Raw genomic sequence first — 22,830 nt, forward strand, 5'->3', positions numbered from 1 at the left:
TCTATTGGGTAGCGGCTTCGTCGGCATCGTCTGCAACAGTGAGAAGAAGGTAAGTCCACTTAAACAATAACAATGTTTGTTGCTCAGATATATAGTCTCAAAATCTATTCCCTTCCACGCTAAAGTCTGTCCTTAAATTAAAATAGTATCAACCGCAAAATCAACTGCCTTGCCGTTGATCATTGCCCCAATTTGGCCGACAAAAGGGGAGCTAGTGAATTGTATGTGACGTATGTCTAAGTGGCTTTGTTAGCCCACTTAAATGAAGATGTGATACATGACTTTTGTTTGAATGTTATTTTTAAATTTTAATAAGATACATCATCAGAAAAATTAAAGTAACAATCAAAATACTTGTCAGACTCATAAATGATTTTGTTACTAATCTATGTTTTTTTATTGTTGAGCATTTTTTATATTAGAGACTTGAAATGTGAAGAAATGAGACAAATAACAGTCTTTTTGATAAACAGGTGCGTTTTTTATTCTTTAATCTTTATAATTATAGTACTTTGTTAATATTATGTAATTATTACATATCTAGTTCATGTTTAGGCATCAAGTATGCATTTGTAGAATTTTTGATTTTTATATGATTTTTCTTATTATTTAGAACATTTAAATATATATATATTTGACCGCTATTTGACTGTGCGCTATTTGCCGCTATTTCACCGCAATAGCGCGCAATAGTCTTAGCGGTACCTCGCCGCGACGCGACGCGATCCGCTATCAACAACCTTGCATAACACCTCTAACAGTCAAACCCCCCCAATGAACTTGTTAATTCTTTTTCAACAAGAATAACAAGTTTTCATTATAAAATCCCCAGCGGATTAAAGATTTTCTAGAATTATCCTAGTGATAATAATTTTTTTTTTTGAATTTCACTTTAGGTGAAAATTCGTGCCAAGTTAATACTATACCTCTGGCACTTCCAACTTTCTTTCGGTGTTTCAAGCCACACAGGAAGAAACGACACCAAAAATCCATGCCTTCACGCATGGGGGACTTTATCTCGATCCCTAATTAGAGATAAGTCTACGCCTAACACGCGTTGCCGGTTAATCTTTCGTCGTGAAAAAGACACCAGGATTCATGCCTGGGGGAATTTATCTCGATCCCTAATTTGAGATAAGTCTGCATAAAATGACCAAGTCTACGTATTCAGCATCGTAGCACCAAAATCCATGCCTTGTACGTATGGGGGACTTTATCTCGATCCCTAATTAGAGATAAGTCTGCATCTAACACATGTTGCCGGGTAGCCTATTCCCGTAATAATAGCAAAGCCTACGTATTCAATATCGTAGCAGGTCGTTATTAATAACGCCAAAATCCATGCTATACACGCATGGGGAATTTTATCCTGAATCCTAAGTAGGGATAAGTCAATGTCTAACATACGTTACCGGTTAGTCTTTTACCGTGAAAAGGACATCAAAATCCATGCCTCACACGCATGGGGGACTTTATCTCGATCCCTAATTAGAGATAAGCCTACGCCTAATACGCGTTGCCGGTTAGTCCTTTCCCGTGAAAATGACAAAGTCTATGTATTCAAAATCATAGCATCAAGACTAAGAGAGTTCATTCTCTTAGCACAACGTTACATGTGGAACGGACTTAGACAATCCACATGCTAGCCCGACTCAAACGGTAGTCGGTAAAGGCTTATCAAATCCGTTGATGGCTGAGGGTTTGCCAAAAATCCTACGCACATTTGCAGGCCCATCAGCTTAATAGATGTGAGTCGAGACTTAAAACAGATGCGCCAAAGACAAGTCTCAAAGACTTAGTCAAAAATGCACGGAAGCCACTTCCATGTCTTAAGTCAAAACGTTGAGATCAGACCCGCGATGCAAAAACCGAACGCCGAGGTCACACCCGCATTCTAAATTCAACATGCAAGGGTGAAACCCGCATCTCAAGTTCAAAATGCAGGGTCCACCCCCACATTCCAGAAGCAGGATTATGGCGCATACCTTCACACAGGTCCTGCGTGGAAAATCCCTTCAACCAAGCTGCCTTCGAAGCGAGTGCAGAGAACAACTCCTTTGTGACAAGGAATCAACAGCTCCAAGATCAGAGTTGAGATCCAAAGTATTCCGAAAATTCGTCCCAGTCAACCGCGAACTTTCGAAAACTTTGGAGGGGGTTCTGTAGGCTGTCTAAAAATCACAATAGATAGTTGATCCCCCATCAAACACCGATGATGGAAGTTACAATCTGACGACTTCCAGAAGGCTACAATTCGAAGATTTTCACATGTCAAAGAGTTAAAGCAAAGATTACAAAACGACAGTCTTTAGCAATACTCTGACAGAAAGGCGTTGAGATAGCCGATTTTCATATATAATTCGTCCAATTCCGACGTACGGTTTGAAAGTTATGACCTGTTCTTCGTAGCAAGTTATGTTCTGAAGTCCGTCTGCAAGACTGGACTTCGTCAGAACATTGGACTTAGCCTGAAGCTCGCCAAGCCCGCCTAAGGTTCGCCTCTGCATTACAGAGTCAAAGCGCACATGCTCAACTCTGCGTTTTCAACATCTAAACGCAGAGTTAATCTCTAAAATAGCACAACTGTGCGTTTTCAGCCGTTAACAGGCTCAACTCTGCGTTTTCAACATCAAAACACAGAGTTAATCTCTAAAACAGTACGAACTGTGCGTTTTCAGCCTAAAACAGGCTCAACTCTGCGTTTTCAACATCAAAACGCAGAGTTAATCTCTTAAACAGGCCCAACTGTGCGTTCAGCCACCAAAATAGGCCAAACTCTGCGTTTTTAGTTTAAAAACGCAGAGTTCGGGCCCTGAACGCTATTTTTCAGCGTTTGACTCGTTCAAAGCACACAATGAACAGTTTCAGGAACTGTTTTTCCCCTATGATTTGAGGGATTTTCGCCCCACTTAAGAGCGGATTAAGGGGGTAGTTACCACCCTTAATCCCCTATAAATACCAGAAACTCAATTGAGTTGAGTGGATCGAATTTTTTCTCATCGACAAAGGGAGATTCGGTCAAAAGGCTGGCATATTTTGGATCTGGGATTTGGCAGCAACAGAGAGCTTTGGAGATCAACGACTTGAAGGAGCTCTTGAATCATTTTGGAAGGCTTTTAATTGAAGCCTTTGAAATTATTCGGCCTTGGCTTATAGACCAGCAACAGGAGCTTCTTCCTTGGCTTATTAACCGAACTTTCGGTTCAAATCAACTCTTTTTCAAGAGTTCAAACTCGTTCAGAGTTATCAACTCGATCAGAGTTCAAAACTTGCTCTACGAGTTCTTCTAAAACTCGTTCAGAGTTATCAACTCGTCAAGAATTATTTTCAAACTTGCCACGCAAGTTCTCCACAGCGTCAAATCGTGAGTAGAAAATCACGTTCCAGTGAATCAAGACGTTCGGATCGTCAACGAGAAGCAAACTCGACGCGAGCATTCGAGGGAGGCATCTCATCGCCACCGTGAAGAACCCAGAATTAAACAAAGGGGAGAATCAAATTCATTCTTCTCTCTTTTGTAATCGGAATCCAAATTGTAATTGATTTTGAGAGGAATACAAGTCAATTTTTCTTTCATTGTCTTTTTACTGCAAAATTTTCCAACGAACACACTGATACAGTTTTGATGCACATGGATACAGATGATAGGATTTAAAACTCAGCACAAGAGTATATAAGTTTTTATCATGGAAATGAATTAAATAAAGTTTACTATATATATCACAAAAACGCATACCTTACCATAGAAAAATATATAACAGTTGAAACTAGTATTTTATTAAAATACGAACTAAGAAATCCACAATAATTTTTTTTTTGAATTTGACAAGTAAAATGTTTATATTGACATAAAACCTTTTGGGCATGCATAATGCATATTAACAGAACACATAATCTGAATTTAGAAACTAAAGTTTGGCCAAACTTTGCTTAGCACTTCAACACATAACCTAAAGGCAATTAAATAATTGGTAATTTAAATTAGCTAAAACTAAATAAAACAGACAGCACTATAGAAAATATAAATCAAAGAGAAACATCAAACTTCATTCTTGGCTACTGAAATTTACTAGAACTTTATGTAACCAAGAAGTTTGTTTTTTGTTAAATTGTGACTAAGTAGTGTAACTTCTCTACTTATTGATTTATGTTTAGATTATTAATTTAGATATCAATTCTCCTTCTAAATTACTGTTTCTTTGTTCTTGGAAATAAGTGTCTCATCAGCTACATAACCATTGACACTAGATCAGAACTTTCTTTTAACATTGTCAAATCGTTAAACAACACACTTCGAAAAATGCTGGTTGTCTTTGGTATTTTAGGATTTTTTATTATTTAAATAAACTTTATGATGTTGATGCTGGAAATTTAATATTTCTGATCTGTAAATGCCCAACTATTAAAATTACCAATAGCTAAAAGCTCCATGATACATATATTAAAATTATAAATTTTTATATAATAGTTAGTTTGTATATCCAACTTTTTCATATTCACTTTCGTTGATCTAATTTCATCTTAGTTTGCGAAACAAATTGGAAGCATTGATTTGTGTAAAAAATATGAAATTTATAACTATAAGTCTCCTAACTAGCACAACTTTCCCAGGTTATTGGAGCTTTAGAAGTCTTCCTCCACCAAATGAAATCTCGTAATAAGCAATAAATGGCTTGAACATGATAATCTAGCTCGATATCCTTCCTCAAGCCTCCTTATCTAAAAAAATAGATCCACTGAATGCTGTGGTTGACCACTTATTGTAACATAGCATCATGTATTATGGAAAAAAGCATGAAAGAGAGATTAATTGAATGGGTCATTGTGTCCATAATCATTAAATTGATAATAAAGGTTTTCTCAATGCACATCTTTTTGTCGAGTAATCCTTAGAAGTCATGATGCTAGCAGATGGACTAATCTACTTCACTGACTAATCCTTGTAACATGGTCAAACATTATTCACCAGTGACTACGTAATCGAATATACAAGCTATGAGCCTCCTATACATGGGCTACCACACTGTCTTTAAGTGGTTAATCCTTCGCTTAACAATCATCCAGGTATGGGGTCACATTGGCTAATTCCTCATAACATGTTCTACCAGGTTGATTTCCAATGGATAATTCTTGTAACAGCAGTATACACACTGATTTGTGGTCATCTTATAAGTTGTATACACGGCTACACGCTGAGTATGGATCTCATAGTTTTTTGTCTTTGTTGTATGACTCGTCTCATAATTTAATTGTGACTGAAATTACACCACTTCTATTTAGGGTTTGATAGTTGTACCACTTCTATTTAGGGTTCTGGCACAGTTTTCTGTAGGTTCCGCTGAAATCTCTATTAGACTTATGGTTTTTTTGGTTCTTATAAAGTTTCAGAGTTTTCATTTTTCTACTTCTGTTTCTCTTCCATTGCATGTTTAGTTCCCATATTTGCCTATATAGTTGTGCCCTGCATACGTTTGCCAGAAGTATGCATGAACATATATGTTTATGCACACAGACATCTGTATATACATTTACAGTTACACTCAAAGCATAAAGTATCCTGCCCACACATGTGAACGTATTATCAATGCGCACACACACACACAACCATAGTTGCACAGTACACGATACGTAGCGGGTCATGGTACGAAATCGGGGATGCAATTCACCACTTAGAAAATTTGGAGTTGTTAGAGGGTAGCTTGCTTAGGTACACAAGTTCGGTTAGTGGTACGTTGTTATTTTTTTAGGGTGTGCTTATAGTTTTTCAAAGTATATAGTAGAATACTAGTAAGCTAATTATGTATTTAACTATTTTATCATACAAAATACTTAAATACTTCTTTTAGATGGAGTTTGTTTCTTTGGTTTGTTTTTTCCCCCACAAAGCTCGTTTTATGATCATGGTTTCATTCACATTTAATTAACATACATGTTTAGTTACGGTTAAGTCATCGGCTCATACACTCTATTGTGTGTCTCTCTTCACTTAATTACACACATTGCATTGCGTCTTACGCATGTGCACTTAAAGAAACTTTGCATCTAGCATACTTGTGAGTGATACGCTAATTTTGGGGAATCGGTTTATGTATCGGATTGCCCATATTTATACAAATATGACATATTTGTGTGTATAAATACTGATATGAAATTTACGTGGTGCGTGTAGGCACTTCTTTTAATCGAGTGTTTGTATACGTTGTTTTATTAATTGTTTGTTGCATCTAAACAGGCTGGTCTGGTTAGAGAAAAATCATTTGGAACTACAAAAGATAGAATGCTATACATTGAGCAGTGTGCAAATTCGAGGGCTGTAACGATCTTTATCCGTGGTGGTATGTCTATATCCTCTTTTTCCTCTTTGATAGTTGGTGAATATTGGTGTTGCAAGGTTTTCCCTATGCAGCATTACTTTACCCTGATAAAAATAGATATGAATTAGTTTGGGAGTAGTGTACTCATTAGAGAGAATAGATAAATACACATCACTACATGATTCAATATTCCTGGCTAGTAATAACAGGGATGGTGAACCATTTCTCTTGTAATATTTAATAGGTACTGTTATAGCAGGATAATACTCAGTAGGCACTTGAAGGAGATATTAGAAAACATGTTGTAGGTTGTTTTTTTGCTGGAATGAACCAGACCTGTAAGTCTAATTGTTTTTCCTGAGTCCTGAATCCCGAGCCTAGTAACTCAGTGCTGATGGGTAATATTCTTCGAACTCACTGTCGGAAGTCCCCCCCCCCCCCCCTCCCTTTGCTTCAAGTGAACTTTATTCTAATTTAACTTCTCTTTGTCCTCAGTGTTTTTAAGAATTAGTAAGAAGGTCATGAAGTTGCTCTTATGCTTTATTTCGTTCAGCTTGGAAGCTTAAAAGTTTATGCTTTATTTCATTCATCTTAGAGTGGCGGGGTGGTTGGTGTGGTTTTGTTTTGTATTTTTTGTTTGCTTTTTTGGGTTTTTTTTCGTGTTTTTTTGGGGGGTGGGGGGGGTGGGGTGGGGGTGGGGTGGTGCAGTGGGGATGCTTGTCATCATTGAGTTGTTGCCAACTGGTATCCTTCATCTTCTATGGATTTTCAGCTTACTTCTGTTGGGTATAGGGGTTTCTGTTGATGCTTAACCTTGAAACTGTTCTTTTTCTTTTACTCTACTAGGGCTGGGGGTAAAGGCTTTCATCATTTGATAGGCAGGGGGAGAACGTTACCTAGATCTAAATTAGTTCAAAGTTTTACCTTTTATAAAAAACAAAGGCTTTGGTTCAAATAGGATAAATATGTCTCAAATTTGTTTGAGTTATATGTTGAGTTTACAAGTAGACCCATGATGTATATTCAGAGGTAAGTAAGTACATCAGTACATGTATATGTACTGATGTACATATAATATATGTACTGATGCACATATACATGTACATCAGTACGTGTATATGTACTGATGATGTGTATGGTTCGGATAGGACAAAAGCTTTGGTTCAAATAGGATAAAGACGTCTTGATTCAAATTTGTTGAAGTTATATGTTGAGTTTACAAGTAGATCCCTGAAGTCTATTCGTAGGTAAGTATGTACATCAGTACATGTATATGTGTAGTGTGAAATAAGGAAATGGATTGAAACCTAGGAAATAGAGGTTCTCTCTCTCTCTATGATGTGGGTAACTTTTTTTTTTGATGCGGGTCGTGTTATTATTTCTTTTTGTTTTTGTCTTTCGTGTCGTGGTGTGTGCGTAAAGTCGGTGGTGGGGGGGGGGGGTTGCGCGCGCAGATGGGGTGGCGCTATGACTGTCATCTCTTAATTTTATTTCTATTTGTATTCTCTATTTCCTCCTCATTTCCAGCCTCTCCTTGATAAGATACAGGTTGTTGTCGCCTATGTAGCACGGACACGGATCCGACAAGGCCATCCGACACGCCGACACGAGGCAAATCCTAAAAAATACATAGGATACGTGTGTCCAACACATGCGTCTGACACGTACACGGCACGGCTTCACGTTATGCGTGTCCGTGCTTCATAGCCTGTTGCCTGTCCTAACCTAATCTTGCACCTCTTCTTCAAGTCTCACCTACTAGTTGTTGGGCTTTCATTCTTTCAGAGCAAAATAGGGTTAAATCTGCATCTAATGGGTTTACTGCTCAATATGATCTTCATGGGGACGTGGAGAATTATGACCTTACTGTTTTGGTTGTCCTGATAAGGTCCTACTCGGGAAAAATGTTAGCTGCATGATTCATTCTGATGGTTCTAGTTAATGTTTACATGGACTGAGCTGCAGGGACTTTAGGTGGTGGTTTGAGATCCACTAGGAAGTCTTTGCTGTTTGTGGTTCCTTATCCATGAGATGCATCTTGGAATTTCTTTTAAGAGCTGCATATTGTTCCTTATCAGTAAGATGCTTCTTGGCATTTCTCGTTACCAGTCATTTATGCGCGCAGTCCAGGAGCAGTTAACGTTTTAATCAGATTTAAGCGTTGATTAATCGGCTTACGTGGGACTATGCGTTTTTGAATTTTTAATATATATTTGTTATTTACTTATTTATCATATGTTAAAATATATAAAATTCATGAAAAATGGAAAATATACTGAGGGAAAAAACAAAGAATCAACAAGCATGCAATTTGACAATCAATAACTAGCTAACTACTTAAAAGTTTAGTCCTTTAGTCCATACATGAAGTAACTAGATATTCAAGATAATGAGCTAAGTACTTAAAAGTTTGGTCCTTTAGTCCATACATCAAGTAAGTAGATATTCAACTAAAAGTCGTTAACTTAAACACTTAAATTAAAACTAAATATGTGTAGTGAAAAAAATCATCTAGTCTTCCTCATCATCCTCATAACGAAGCTTGGTCAGAGATAGATGCTTCACTGATTCGTTGGAGACAGAAGCTTTGTTGAGGTAAGGAATAACGAGGCCAGTGTTTTTTCACAGCTGCGAAGTTCACTCAAGAGAAGAGAGGAGAGAAAGAGGGGGGGGGGGGGGGGGGAAAATAATGTCTATGATTTTTTATTTTTTTATTAGTTAGTCAGATGGGATGTTGGGGTTAATGGGTTCTTTAAAAAATGTTTCCTCAGAAATGAATCATGTGATTACCTATTAAAAATCCAACTCAACCGATTAAACATGTGTCCGTATAAGTGAGTGCATAGCTCAAATCCAACTCAACCGATTAAGGGGGCGATTAAACGGTCACTTAAACCTTTTTATTAGAACCCTGATATAAACCATTTTGACTGTGTCTATAAGTTCTGTAGATTGAGGCTTCAAGAAGAGATAATTAGGAGAGCAATTATCTAGTTTATCTGAGATGCTTATTAAAGATGGATACACATGTAAATTTGAAAATCTTGTTACTTAATGCACATGTACTAACACTGTTTTAAAAAACATCCGCCTAGTCCGCTTAAGCGTACGCCTAGATCTAGGCGGTACCTAGATCGCCTAACTAGCGCCTAACGCCTAGACGGTATTTAGGCTGCCCACCTAGATTTTACGAGCGTTTAGGGGAGCATTGTTTGCTTACGTAGATTGCACCCTGTAGGCCTTGATTGTGATTTTATGTGTCGTAGCCTACACGTCCTCCAAACTCTATTAACCTCCAAATATGAACATCTCTACTACATCCGACCTTTAGTAAAACCTCATCGACCACCACTTAAATGAAGAAAGAAAAAAAAAAGTCCAGAAACCGCTTAGGCGCCCACCTAGGCGACTAAGCGCTGCGCGCCAAGTCCGACGCCTAGAAGCGCCCAGCGTTTAATGTAACATTGTGTACTAAGCTAACTTACATGTCGTATGGATTCAGAGACTGCTGGTGACTAATCATATTGTTGCCTTGATGATTTAGGTAACAAAATGGTGATTGAGGAAACTAAGAGAAGCGTCCATGATGCACTATGTGTGGCGAGGAATTTGATTCGCAACAATTCTATTGTGTATGGTGGGGGTTCAGCTGAAATCTCTTCCTCTATTGCCGTGGAAGCTGCTGCAGATAAGTATCCTGGGGTTGAGCAGGTGAATAATTGTGTGGTTTTGTCCTCTTTTGTCCAAAGGAAAAAAAAAAGGAGTTTGCAAAGGGAAACTTAACCTTTTCTACCTCTTGCAGTATGCTATCAGGTCCTTTGCTGATGCTTTAGATGCCATTCCAATGGCTTTGGCAGAAAACAGCGGCCTACAACCTATTGATACTTTGACTGCCGTCAAAGCTCAGCAAATCAAGGTAATTGCAAATTATATTTGGTTAGCTTTGTAATTATTGCACGTTTAGTTGATTTACAAGTTGGGTATTCTCCCAAGGGACCTTCTAGCAGAGAGTGGTTTATGTTCCCATGTTACCTTTCCTAAGCTGGGTAAAATCTGTTTGCCCTGCAATGCTTTTATTTGGCACTGCGGTTTGTTTATTTCGCTTGTTCTTCAATTTAGGTAAATGAACCTGACAAGAAAGATGTATTTGAGAGTTTTGTAAAACCAGGAAAAGAACGTAGTGTGGGGAACCATTACCCTAGGAGAACATAATATATTAGGGTTAATTGCGGATATACCCAATTTACTAGTGCCCAATTTCAGATGGACAACCTATAGTTCTATTCTTGTTGATAAAACCCTGACTGACATTTCTCGACTCTCTTACCGTCAAAGAGAGATTATTTTCAACAAATACACCTGTCTGCTGAGGTTAAAAGAGTCAAAAAAATATTTTCACTCGGGGTGTATCTGTAAGTGGGCAATAGTTCACGGTGTTATCTGCAACAATAAGACCACGAGATCTAAATATGCAATTAACCCTAATTACTGCTATTACTATTATTATTCTGAATAATTAGGTAAATAGTTTTGGACCGTGTTTGCAGGACAAAAGTCCGCACTGTGGCATAGATTGCAATGACGTTGGGACAAACGATATGAAAGAGCAGAACGTATTTGAGACGCTGATCGGAAAGCAGCAACAGATATTGCTAGCAACACAGGTCGTTAAAATGATCTTGAAGATTGACGATGTCATAAGCCCATCCGAGTACTGATACAAAATTCTCTTGAGGTTTTATAGTGTTCTCTTAAACTTGTGTTTAAATAGGTTTCACTGGCAGTGCAGTGCTTGCTAATTTTACGACTTAGGAGTGTTGGTGTTTAGTTGTCGGTACCATGCTGTGTGGCTCTTTAATATCATGGGAACTGAAAATTTTTCGTATCTCCGTGATGGGTTGTTGGAGTGAGCTGCTATCCCTGGATCATATTTATACCTCAAGGATAATTTCTATGATTTCTTGGATGTTTTACAAGCTTATTGCTGCGTCATTTTGATTGTCTTGGTTGTAGTGTTTAACTCAGACTGATTTTTGATCGCCCAACGTGGATTTTTCTATCTTGTTTAACTGTTTTGTCTCCTTGCATTCTTTGAAAGGGTGATTTGAGATTTTAAATAAATTCTCATAGCATGATAGTTATGATTTAGTTTTGTTGTGAGTTGGAAGGATGTCCAGTTCATTTGTGTTGCATGTTCAACTTGCAGCCGTTTTGGGTGCAAGTTCCGTATTGTACTTGAAAAATTTTGAGCACGGTGGCAAACACCACACCAATAGAAATCATTTACTACATGGAAAAGAGAGAAAAAGGTGGTATTAAAGAGTATTTCTTGTGCTACAAGTCCTATTCTTATATAGAGTACCTAAGAATTTATTGTGATTGAGAGTCTTTGCAGCAGCGGCTGCATCTCGCGGGTAGCCAGTTTCAAGTTACGACGAAACAATTGTTAGCATGAATCCTTCATCATGTAATCCCAAGAAATATTAACAAAAAAAAAAAAAAACCCAACTTCAATAATGTAATCAGTAAACGGCATAACAGCACTCCTCAACTCACATCAAACCTTAACAACAGGCTTAAAAGAAACAAGCTTCATAAACTTTTCCCAAGCCCTCTCCAGCACAACCACCTCATAACTCCCGGTCTTACCCCCATAATCCCTAGCCTCGATGAAGAGCTTGTACTTGACTCCACCGACGACTTGGGTCTCACCCTTGATCGCTCTGCCGAGCCGGAGCTTGCCGTTAGCCTCCTCGTTGTGCTCCCTCACTGCAAACTCGACGATCTCGGTCACGTGCGGGTCCCCCATGTTCTTGATCGGGGTCCATCCCCCCAATCTCGAAGAGGCAGAGGGGAGACGAGCAAGAACGAAGACGGAAGCGAGGAGAAAAACAAGAACAAAGGAATAATTGGCCCTCATTCTCTCCTCTCTTTTTCTTTGGGTGCGAGTTGTTGATATTCGTGCGGCGTTTATAGGGGCTGGTGTGGTTGGGGTTATCTTATTGTGGGGGATTGAATCCCGGAATCCCTTATGCGGGGAGTTATTTTGGCCGTTGGATGAAGCGGTTTACATGTTTTGGACGGTGGATTTTGGGACGATGTTGGTGTAGTGGTCAAGTATAATTGAGGGAGGGGGTTATGGGGCCTACGTGGTCACGGCGCCGAGAAAAGGGCAGGCGTTATGGGATTTCGGTAGGATTTGGTTGGCTTGTGAAGCGGAAGACGCGTTAATAATGGGTGTTAATTAATAAAAAAAAGGAAATATTTCATAATTTTCATAATAAAATAATGATGTGTAAATCGTGAGTTGTCGCCATATGGGCCTTATCGGGCTTGATCTGTGCAACTCCTACTTTCTAATCGCGCCGTTCAGAGCACTATGGCTCTGTTTGGCAAAACTAGCTGAAAGCTGCGAGATTATAGCTGAAAGCTGTTAAGCTAGCTGAAAGCTGTGAAATTGTAGCTGAAAGTTGTTAGCTGTGTAGCTAGCTGATTGACTAGAGCTGTTTGGCAAAAGTAGCTGTACAACTAGCTTAAGTTTGTTAAATGACTAAAAAGACATGCAATATTATTGATATAAAATTAGAATTATTAGGGGCAAAAACGGAAGACAAAAATTGGCAGCTCCTTCCCAAAGACAAACGCTATTTGAGGTAGCTTTTCAAAAGCTACTTGCAAAAGACACAATATCTAAAATAATTTCCTCCTATTTTTGGTCACCAAACAGCTCTACTAGCTTATTGACCAAGTCAATAAGACACAAGCTCTTAGATAAGACACTTTTTTTGGTTGCCAAACAGTGCCTGAGTGTTGGCTGGGGCTGAAAATCACCTTAGGGGGTAAATAGAATCAAAGTAAAACCTCTAGGAGCTTAACAGATTGAAAGTATAGGTTCAAGGGTTATCTACATAAAGTAAGGCAAAGTTTAGGGGCTTTGGAGAACATCGCCTAAGTACGAGTTGCACAAATTAAAAGCCTCTAATAAGAATGCGGGGTCGTCCGGTGGGTTTTGACCCGACCCGCTTGGCGTACGGGATCCAGCTCAACTGGGTGATTCCACTCCCCTCCACCGCCATCCTGAGTGGAAAGGAGATGAAAAGTAAACCGCTTGGAGTTTTTTTTTTTCGCGCAATCGAATTTCTACAAACAGTTGGCGCCCAAGCGATCTCCGCCCATTTCTTCTTCTTCCTCCTACCCCCCAAATTCAGAGATGGATAGCAGAGAGAAACCTGGGGCAGCGATGGAGCAGCTCATCAGCATGGCTTCTCTCATGAACAAGCCTCCCAGGCCCTCGCAGCCACTGGCCCCAACTCCACCCTCGCCCAAGCCGCCGACTGGATCCTCACCGCCTCCTCCACCCAATCCTCAGCCCGATCTAACCTCAACCGCTTCCTCAAAAGCCCAAAACCCAAGCCCAATCAAATGCCCACTCTCGGACCGGATGCGGCCCAAAACCCTAGCTCAGATCCTGGGCCAAGACCACCTCCTCAGCCCGACCTCCGTCCTCCCCTCCTCCCTCTCCCGCGCCGCCTCCCCTCCCTCATCCTCTGGGGCCCACCTGGCTCCGGCAAGACCTCCATCGCCCGTGCCATCTCCTCCGCCCTCCCTCCCACCGCTTTGTGTCCCTCTCCGCCGTCACCGCCGGCGTCAAGGAAGTCGGGCGCGACGCCGTCGACGCCGCCCGCAGGTCGAAGAGCCCCACCGTCCTCTTCGTCGACGAGATCCATCGCTTCTCAAAATCCCAGCTCGATTCGTTCCTCCCCGCCGTCGAGGACGGATCGATCGTCCTCGTCGGCGCCACCACGGAGAACCCGTCCTTCCATCTCACTACTCCGTTGCTGTCGAGGTCGAGAGTCCTCCCCCTCGACCCTCTCAAACCGAAGGACCTCCGCTCGTTGCTGCAGCGAGCTGTGGAAGATAAAGAGAAGGGAATCGAATTTACCACCGGAACCCCGATGTCCATTGATGACGACGCGATTGGGTTCTTGTCCACGCGCTGCGACGGCGATGCCCGTGTCGCTCTCAACGCTTTGGAGACCGCCTCAACGTTGGCGGTCAACCGAGGCTCGACCAATATAACTATCGATCATGTCAAGGACTCAATGCAATGCAAACATTTGGCCTACGATAAGGATGGAGAGGAGCATTACAACTTGATCAGTGCCCTGCACAAATCAATGAGAGGCAACGATGCGAATGCGGCGATCTACTGGACCCCGCTGCGCTTGGCCAGGCCGTGGCCTGCTACCAGGTGTGGTGAGAACTGTACTATTTTACCCAACGTTAAAAGGGTTGAATGCTGATAGAGTGAGCCCCTTGCTATCCGCAAACTTAACTTGCTATTTTTAAGTAGTTCTAGTGTTGCGTATAGACCCCTTGAGTGAAAATCTATTGTTGCAGATACTAAATAGACGACCTGGGTGAAAATTTTCCTTAAAGAAAATTCACTCGGGTATATATGCAACAACAGAACTACAGAGGATAGTAAGTTTAATTTGGCGACAATACAAGAGTTCTATGGGTCTCCTCTTTAAAATCGCTTTTAAATGTGTATTCACTGACATTTGAATCTGGATTGCTCTGGTAACATATGTTACCAGGCGTGTCATTTTCTTGGGATGCCAGAGTGCGACGTGAACTTGGCTCAGTGTGTGGCATACTTGGCGATGGCGCCAAAGTCGGTGGCAGTGTATAAGGCGTTGGGGGAGGCGAGGAGGACGGTGAGGGAGTCTGGCGGAGGGAATGCAGGGGTGCCGTTGCATCTGAGGAATGCGCCAACGAGGCTGATGAAAGAGCTTGGGTATGGAGAAGGGTATGTTTATACGCCGGAGGATCCAGAGGGGTCGAAGTTGCAGAGTTATCTGCCGCCGGAGTTGCAAGGTAGGAGGTTTCTTCAGTGGTCGCCGGTGAAGGAGAAGGGGACCGACTGAGGTGGACAAAGGATCGTAAACTCCATTTTGGTAAAGGCTTGAGTTTATGCTTTTGTTGAAATGTTGATGATGTTTGTATGGGTTTCTGATATATGCTAGCAGCTACTATCAGAATCTACTCGGTCTCAGGTGATAGACTTCAATGCCTTAAGTAAAGTTATGGGGAGAAAATGTCTGAAGATAACAGTACCAGTTAAAGATAATATCACTGAAAGTACTATCTTAAAATGCTTGTAATTTTCTCTGATCTTAACAACAACAACAACAAATACTTTTTCTACAGATCTTTCAGGCTAAGCTTTCCTTCCAGTTATCAGTAACCAGTAACTCTTCGCTTGGGGTTGAAAGAGTACAGTGTTAAAAGCACCAATGTCAACATGGCATCAGGTGAGCAACTACTCCACCAAGGCTTAATGAACACCATTGGAAGATTGCATTATCATTATAAATAGAAGAATAACTATCACGACGAAATGCTTTATATGGAAACTAAAATCGTTTGGATAAGTTGGAGCCCATGTCGTTCCTACTTCATTTGAAAATTTCACATTCATGAGGATATATGGCTTGGCACCTGCTGGCTTCACTCATTGGCACACATGCCCACTAGCAACACATGAAAACTATGAAACCCTCTCTCAATGATGTAATCTTTTGCATGGATAAAGACTATGAAACCCTCGCCTCTAGTACAAAATTCTTGAATCAGGCTACACCATCTGCTAACCCTAAATTACAAGAATATTATCTTTCTCTCCTCTTTTTAGTTTTTTCTCTAACAATAGAATAATATATATAGAGAAACAAAAACCCTATCTCTAGCCTAACTTCTAAATTAGAATAAATTAGAATAGGATTCAAACTCCTAATCATGATGAGACTCAATCTACTAATTATGATAGATCTCTAACCCTATCTAATTCTCATGAAGTTATACAAAGAATCAAAGACGCAATCCCAACAATCTTCACATTGGATTTGATTCCCAAGCCACATCGATGATCTACCATTGCCGTCTTGAAACTTTGTCTCTCCCGCTAGCGTCTTCTATTCCTTTCTCACTTCAAATCGAAGCACTTGCACTCTAAATCAGACACATGCACTCTAACTAGATGCCCATATGACCCTCACTTTCATCTGTCTCACTGTGGTGCCTCCACCTCTCTTGTGTGCACCAAGAGATCTTCGCCACCTCTGACATTAGAAGTAAATCAATCATACTTCTCCTCCCATATCTGAATCATGACAGTAGTCTTCCCCAACTTGTTGTCCTCATACTCCACCTGCATCGCTCGTCTCGAATCATATCCGTGCATCTCTCCTACTCAACACTACAAGCCAGATGCCTCCATCTCCTCCATCACTTGGCTTGGATCGAATATAAACGCCCATCGTCTTCCATCAGTATGTGTGTCACTCAGTCATATCTGCTTGCAAGCTCCACCTAATCTGGCACCGTCCTTCTCGAGTCTACACACTAATCAACTACTGCTCATGCGATGACTCTGAATAATTATATGCTGACAACTCTACTTCTATAATCCACCGTCCAAAACTTGTAAACCGCTTCATCCAAATTGAGTGCGTGAAAACGAGATACATTTAATGTGATCTGACACACCAACGCTGCTTTAGCTGGGAGCACAAAGCCTGCCTACCAGACACGTGGCTCGCCCGCAACTTTTGACCCCGCTTGTCAACATCCCAAGCTCGCCTATCAACAATGTGAGCTCGCCTGTTAACACTTTGAGCTCACCTACGAGGTTTGAGCTCGCCTGCACTTCATGAGGGCTCACCTGGAGAGCCCAATCCAACCAAGGAGCCCAATGAGCAGTGATCCTCTTCATTCAAAGTGTTTCAGACCACATTCAACCACATTTACGTCTGAATGGTGGTGTCAGTCTCCCCTTCGTGTTGACTCAAATGGCGGTGTCGGTCTCCCTCCAGAGTCTACTCGCCAAGACCCCCTTTACTTCAAAGACCAAGTGGCCGAGACCCCTTCATCGACTCGAAGGGTGGTGTCAGTCTCACGTTTGAAATCGACTCGCCAAAATCTCGGGACGACACCCCGGCAACTAGAGGACCTCGGCGTGTCGGCTCGAAGGGTGGTGTCGGTCTCCCTCCATAAATCGACTCGCCAAGAAGACCTCGAGGCACACCCCTTCATGCAGACTCGAAAAGGGCAGTGGCAGTGCCCTTCGTGTTGACTTGAAGGACGGTGTCGGTCTCCCTCCAGAGTCGACTCGGCCAAGAGCCTGTTGACCCTAGAGGAGGGGGGGGGGGGTGATTTAGGTCTTATGCTAATCTAATTCCAATTAAAAGCTAATTAAAATTATGTTGATCAATTGATCTTGCAAGAAGAAAATATGATATGGATATGAACAAAAAAGATGAATAAAATATACGCTAAGCAAAACACAAACACACGATATGTTTACGAGGTTCGGTCACCACGACCTACGTCCCCGCTCCTCACCTCGAGGAGATATCCACTATCACAATCCGGTTTGGAAGCCGGAACTTCTACACACTCGGTTTACAAGATCACCGAAAACTTTCACACTACACAAACATTATGCAGTCACACTTTACACACTAAGTGTAGGAACCTACCCCGTGTCCTCCTCCTCAAGTGCTCGATTACTACCTCTCCTAGGTTCGTCAATCGACGCCACTCCTATTGGATTTGACCCCGTGTCTCGCCTGACACTTCTCTCGGTGTACAAGTGTATTACAAGTGATTCTCACAAATAAAAGTTAAATACAATGATTTGTTCTCAAATAACAAGTGAGAACACAATGAAGCTCACACTCACTAAATCACATCCCACAACCCACACTATATGGTATGAAAATGTTAAGCTCAATATGTGTGTGAGACAACAGTGAATGAAACTCAATAAATATTGCTAAATGAAATGAAAATGAAATAACAAGCTATATAAGAGTTTAGAAAAACTTCTCAAATAAGAAGAGCAGTAGATGATGATCTCAATAGGATTTAAAAGCCACTTCTTGTTGTAGAAAAACTTCTCTTGAAAACGGATTGATGAAATCAATTTTAAACAGCTCTTAAACACAATTAGTATTTTGTTAAACACCAAACTTGGATTTCTTAGCTCTATAGAAGAAGAGCAGCAATGGGGTATATATAACACCCCAATACAACAGCAAAAACATAAGTAAAAGACAAAAAAAACCAGTTTGAAAACAGCTGTACAAAACTAGCCGTTGGTGAGTTCTGACAGTTCGGCGGTCGACCGGTCCGGTCGACCGCTACGCCCAAAAACTCAAAGAAAAACAATTTAAAGCAGGCGGTCGACCGACGAAAATTTCGATCGACCGGAAAAGTCTCTGGAGTCGAAGGGCAGTGTCAATCTCTAATTGGAGTCAACTTGCCAAGATCTCAGAAGACCTCAGGATGACACCCCTTCATGTTGACTCGAAGGGTGTTGTTAGTCGGCTCCACTCCTCGAAGACAAGTCGTCGAGGGCCTGCTCATCTCAGTCGACCAAGTGGATGACACCCCTTCGTATCGACTCGAAGGGTGGTGTTAATCTCCGACTCAGAGTCGACTCACCAAGATCTCAGGAGATCTCGAGACAACACCCCTTCATGTTGACTCGAAGGGCGGTGTTAGTTTCCTGCTCGAAGTCAGCTCGCCAAGAGATCTCAGGATGATGTCCCTTTGTGTCGACTTAAGGGGTGGTGTCAGTCCCTCACTCGAAGTCGACTCACCAAAAGACCTCGAGACGACTCCCCTTTGCGTCGACTCGAAGGGTGGTGTTAGTCACTAGCTCGAAGTCGACTAGCCAAGAGACCTCGAGACGACACCACTTCGTGTTGACTCAAAGGGCGGTGTCAGTCTCCCGCTCGAAGGTGACTCGCCAAGAGTCCCCTCATCTCGGTCGACTCGGAGTCAAGCACCAGTAGGTAGCCCCGCATGAGTCAAACTCGCTCAGCTTGCTTACACGAGTCAGGGCCCACTCGAGTTGTCCGACTCACCCATACAAGTCAAGTTTGCCAAACCTCGCCTGTTTGGCCGACTCGCCAGCACGAGTCGAGTCGGACCTGCCTGTTTGGCCAACTCGCCAGCACGAAGGCTCGAGCTCGCCTGAAGACCAAGCTCGCTTGACAGCCTGCACCTCGCCTGCACGAACCAAGCTCGCCTGATAGCTAGGAACCCGCCAGCACTGTCAACTGCCCACTTGGAGTATGGGAAAAGTCACATTAACGGTCACATTCCACAGCTAAAGAGCATGGCTCTCTTCACCTAATCTAGGCAAGGCCAGAACTCTCCTAGTAGCCATTGATGGCTACAAGAATAGGGCGGCTGTTAGGCCCCCTAGGTGGTCATATCCCACAGCTAGGAGGCATATTGCTCCTCACCCCTACTAGTAGTCACATCCCACAAATCAAGGGATGACCCATGTCATCCCTTGTCTATTTATAGCTACTTTTAGTCAACGTGAAGGGGGTTGGGCATTTTTATTCGGGAGGCTTGGCATTTTTCATTCTCAAAGCTTTTAGAACAGAGACTTGGGGCAGCTGACTGGCTGATTGTGGATTGATTGGGCATTCTTCATTCTCAAGTCTCTTCAATTAGAGACTTGTTTTGGCTCACTTGCTTGGTAGAACATTCCTATCTACAAGTTTAGATTGTTGAGATAGACTCGATCTGAACTCTCAGATCTGAGGCTCGTTGACTCTTTGCAAACTCTTGCAATCATAGCCCTCTCTAAGCACGGGTAGTCGAACTCAACCACACCGAAGCACGGGGAGTCGAACTCAACCACACCGAAGCTTCTACTGTGTACTGAAGCTCAACCGCAACTTTGATCGGATCGTCCAAGGGAAGCAAATTCAGCTCGAGCACCAAGGAATGCGTCCTACCGCTGTCGACGAACTCACGTTAAACAAGAATGGTCATTCCCTTCTCCTTTGTTGTAAAATATTAATTGTAGTTTGTAATAAGTCATTCTTATAAACACAAACGACCCGTCGAACAGGAAGTCAATTTTTTACACCCAACATATGCTTATTGCTTCCAGGAATTCTTTAGCTATTCGAAAGTTAAAAAATAAGATGTCATCCGAATTTGAGATGAAGGATCTTAGAGAAGCTAAGAAGATATTGAATATGGAGATCGAGAGAGACAGGGTGAAGGGGAGATTGAAGCTTACACAGAGGAGTTACTTACAGAAGATGTTGAAGAAATTCAACTTTGATTACAATGCAAAGGCTGTAGTACTCCATTGGCTCCCCACTTCAAGCTTTCAGCTTTGATGTCGCATGTTTTAGTTGAGGATAGAGATTATATGTCAACGATTCTATATGCCACTGTGGTGGGTAGCTTGATGTATGTGATGGTGTGTACGAGGTCAGATTTGTCACAGGCCGTGAACATGGTATCGAGGTACATGCACAACCCCGGAAAGGATCATTGGGAGGTCGTGAAGTGGATTCTATGGTATATATTGTCACGCCCCGCTTTTCAAAATACCCGGGAATCGAAACGTGAACAAGCCCGCGACGTATTAGATCAATGAGAGTAAATAAAAATAACCATTTCTCCTCAACCTAATACGTTAAGCGTCTGGAAATAAATACAATGCGAAGTCACAGGTCCCCGATCATAATCAGCAAGAATATAATAGACAAACTCAGAATAAAGAAATATCATATCACAAATGGGATAACATCCGAGACATAAAAATACGGGCCAAACATGCTCTTATACAAAATGAACAAATGAATACTAAAGAAATATAATACATCGTTCAAACTGAAATGGGAAGTACTACAAGAGCAACTAAGGCCAACAGAAAAATAAAGAAAGGACTAGGCTTCGACTCCTTCTTTTGCTCCGTCTACAAGGCACTCCAGCTGAGAATCCTATGGCTCTTGCTGAACCTGTTCTTCCTCTAAGTCTGACGTACACCAGAGAAAACATGTGTACGTCAGGGTGCATGGCACACGGAAAGACCCCACAAAAGAAAAGAACGAACAAAAACCCAAGCGGAAAATGATACGATAACCGAAACGACAAAAGAACGTGCAACTGGTAATCCAACAAAATCAACATGCAATCCACTACCAAAACATGATAATCATAAGAATTCGTAAATCAATCGGGTAACGAAATCATGCAGCTAGCGATCAGAATAATCATCCAAGTCACAAGGTCATACAACTAGATGAAATTAATATTTAAAAATCTAAAACTCGAGACGTAGTACGTCGAGCGAAATAATCCGAACAAGAAAACCCTCATGTATATACCATATATCTCAAATTGCAGATAATTAAATATTAATCCCGATCTATGTATGAAAAAAAACACAACTGACCTACACCTCATACAAGAATCATACTTAGCCAAGAATCGAGGTCATGTAACTAACCATCCTATCTCAACTCACTGGTCCACATCTCACATAGAGTCAACACTCATATCATCAGATAACTGACTGTTCACAAATCCTCTACGTGCACCCAATACGCCGCTACACTGGATCGGTCAGAGGGCTATACGCAATCCGTTTTCAGCCTGGTTCGAACTCAAGCAAAACCCGGGTGAATATCAGATTCACGGACCAAAGTGACTACACTGGCTTCACTTTGACCCAACAAACTAACCCCAAGCTACACTGGATCATGGGGTGAGCCTGGAAGATACATCAACAGTTATATCCGATCACATGAACATGGACTTTCCCATCCCAACTCTTCTTGTTTGTCTAAATCAACAATCATAATCTCTATTAACTCGGGTTCACCACCTAAACTCAGTCAACACACTCACACATGTCACTAAGTCTGTTCATGACGCACGAGGTCACTAAGTCATGAATTGCTAGGGGTTCTCAAACACAATAGCAAACAATAAGTACAACCAATCATGCGCAACGATATCATGGCATATCATATAATTAAAATGAGAATCACACATTCAAAAATAATCCTTTAAATTAATAAATTTATTTACTTCAAAATGATTTCCTTATCCAAAATAAATCTTTTATTTCTTGTTATAATTATCCAAAAATAATTCCATTTTCCAAAATAACTCCTTTTAAATAATTCTAAAAACATTCTTTTTTTAATATTTCCTCTTACAAAATAATTTCTTTTCTAATTAAAATTAATCTAAAATAATTCCTTTTTTAAAATAAATTCCTTTAATTTATTTATAATTATTCTAAAAATATTCTTCTTCCAAGATAGTTTCCTTTAAATTATTATAGTTATCTAAAATGATTCCGTTCTCAAAATAAATTCTTTTTAAATAAATCCATTACCAAATTAAATTCTTTTAACTTATTATAATTATTTTGAAAACACTATTTATCACATATCTATTATTTAAACTAATATTATTCACCAAACATCCCACGCAGATAAAATACGTCACAATTAAACTATGCAAATAATTTATAATAATGTAAATATTCAACTACAAAACAGGGAGAGCGGGATCTTGCATATAAAAAAATTACGATAAATCTAAAATTGTAATGAAATACTATCGGGGAATAGGGATCTTGCCTCGGGGATCGGGCGTATCTGGACGGCGCGGTGATGGC

At 41.0% G+C, this 22,830-nt stretch overlaps 3 protein-coding genes across 3 annotated transcripts in view; 2 read left to right on the plus strand and 1 right to left on the minus strand.

Moving 5' to 3' along the window:
* The window catches only part of LOC109834405 (T-complex protein 1 subunit epsilon), a 25,970-nt gene extending 14,587 nt beyond the window's left edge, over positions 1-11,383 (plus strand). Inside the window, exons 6-9 of the mRNA XM_020402421.1 lie at positions 6,233-6,335; positions 9,859-10,025; positions 10,117-10,230; positions 10,862-11,383. Coding sequence (XP_020258010.1) covers positions 6,233-6,335; positions 9,859-10,025; positions 10,117-10,230; positions 10,862-11,032 — 555 coding nt within the window. The 3' untranslated portion in view covers positions 11,033-11,383. The remainder of the gene's footprint in view (positions 1-6,232; positions 6,336-9,858; positions 10,026-10,116; positions 10,231-10,861) is intronic.
* On the minus strand, positions 11,809-12,291 carry LOC109832360 (cysteine proteinase inhibitor 5-like). The gene has a single exon (XM_020399753.1). The coding sequence runs from the start codon at positions 12,232-12,234 to the stop codon at positions 11,872-11,874; it is 363 nt and encodes a 120-aa protein (XP_020255342.1). The 5' UTR covers positions 12,235-12,291; the 3' UTR covers positions 11,809-11,871.
* On the plus strand, positions 13,451-15,524 carry LOC109834406 (ATPase WRNIP1). Its single transcript, XM_020402422.1, is given in 7 exon segments — positions 13,451-13,570; positions 13,573-13,738; positions 13,740-13,834; positions 13,837-13,911; positions 13,914-14,521; positions 14,524-14,565; positions 14,915-15,524. Coding segments are annotated over 7 exon segments (1,362 nt in total). The 5' UTR covers positions 13,451-13,524; the 3' UTR covers positions 15,245-15,524.

Source organism: Asparagus officinalis, chromosome 3, assembly GCF_001876935.1.
Source record: "Asparagus officinalis chromosome 3, Aspof.V1, whole genome shotgun sequence".
Lineage (NCBI taxonomy): Eukaryota > Viridiplantae > Streptophyta > Magnoliopsida > Asparagales > Asparagaceae > Asparagus > Asparagus officinalis.